Below are 1,469 nucleotides of genomic sequence, written 5' to 3'. Positions count from 1 at the left end.
GGCGCGCCGCCCCACCTCCTCCGCGCCAGCCCCATCGCCATGCCCTACTCCGCCTCGTCCTCCGCCCTCAGCAAGCTCTCAGAGGAGGAGGAGGATGTGCACTCGCCGCCCCTGCTCTCGCCTGCGCTCCAGGTAGGTTTTGGGCTGCCCAAAACCGTATCGGACTCGGCGCGCCGCTGCGTACTGCCTGCATCGCCGGCTGATCCCAGGGGCGGCCCTTGATCCCAGGGGCGGCCCTTGCACCCGCCTGCTGCGTGCCTCCCGAAGCGCACTTCGACAGCCACTTGAGCAGCCTGGGCGTGCCAGCACCGCCTGTGGAGCCGCCATCCTATCCGCACGCCCTCGACTGCCGCCGCTCACCACGCGCCGCCGCCCCGCGCCCTCCCTCCCCGCCTGCAGGCCAGCGTGGCCGCCTGGCAGTCCGCCAACAGCCTGCTGCAGGAGCTGCATTTCTTGCAGCAGCAGCAGCCGTTTGGCAGCCAGGCGCCAGCACACGAGCAGGCTGCCGCTGCGGCCTCGCTGCACCACCACCTGCTGCTGCCCGCCTGGGATCAGCGCCCCGGCAAGCAGGCACACCCACTGTGGCTGCACGACGTGATGGCGCAGCACGGCGGCGGCAGCGAGGTGAGGGAGGCGTGCTCCCCGGAGCGCCACCTGGCGGCCGCCAGCGAGGCAGCCACCGCCACCGCCGCCATGCACCCGCACTCCTGCCACTAGCGCTGCGGCGGTGCCAGCCCTACTAAACCCAACACACGAGCCCTGTAGCCATGCACTAGCACTAGCGCGAGGACTGGGTTGCCCCCTGCTCTCCGGCCCCGCTAACATTTTGACCACTCTGTCCGACTGTCAGTCCAATGCCTTACTACACTTTCCCCTTTCTCTCCCCGTCTTTTGCACGAGCGCCCCTGTGCTGGGTACCGAGGCCCCCTGCCCCGCCAGCCCTGCACCTTTCTCTCTCCCTCTGTATTCCAGGCACCCGCGCGCAAGAGAGCCCCCACCCCTCCCTTTCTTTTGCTGAACCCTCTGCCAAGCATTGCATCGCACTGCGCTGCGCACCCCGGGTGCCAGCCACGCCCTATTCGGCACCCAGACCTGCACTAGAGGTCCCCACCCCACCCTCCACCCCGGAAACCCCAAAACTCCCCCTGTCCCTCTGCGTGCGTGCCATCTGCCTTGCATCGCCGCCACCCCAAACCCAAACCCGATCCCTCACCTCTGGCCTTGCCCAGTGGTAGCCGCAACTCAAGCACCCCCCGCTGACTTCGCCAGGACCCCACCGCGGCTGCTGTGGCTTCCTGTGGCTTCCCGCGCGCCTGCCTGGGCTGATCCCACCACCCCCCTCGCCCAATCGGCACCCCGATCGGCTGTACCCGCCCCGCCAGGCTCCCATGTTCGTTCCCTAGTCTTCTGCCCTCTTTTCCCTTGCCCCTATCCCTCTACCCAATGTGCTGCTCCTGTCCCGTCTCTTC

The 1,469-nt window shown here is 68.5% G+C and overlaps 1 protein-coding gene across 1 annotated transcript in view; it reads right to left on the bottom strand.

The window, feature by feature from the left end:
- Nucleotides 1-1,242: 1,242 nt before the first annotated feature.
- The window catches only part of CHLNCDRAFT_141387 (hypothetical protein), a gene marked incomplete at both ends in the record, with an annotated part of 2,152 nt that continues 1,925 nt past the window's right edge, over nucleotides 1,243-1,469 (bottom strand). The window contains one exon of the mRNA XM_005843201.1: nucleotides 1,243-1,260. Within this exon, the coding sequence (XP_005843263.1) occupies nucleotides 1,243-1,260 (18 nt within the window). The remainder of the gene's footprint in view (nucleotides 1,261-1,469) is intronic.

This window comes from Chlorella variabilis (genome assembly GCF_000147415.1).
Source record: "Chlorella variabilis unplaced genomic scaffold CHLNCscaffold_33, whole genome shotgun sequence".
NCBI classification, from domain to species: Eukaryota; Viridiplantae; Chlorophyta; class Trebouxiophyceae; order Chlorellales; family Chlorellaceae; genus Chlorella; species Chlorella variabilis.
Note: the sequence above shows the minus strand (reverse complement) of the source record. Positions and strands in the feature narration are given on the sequence as shown.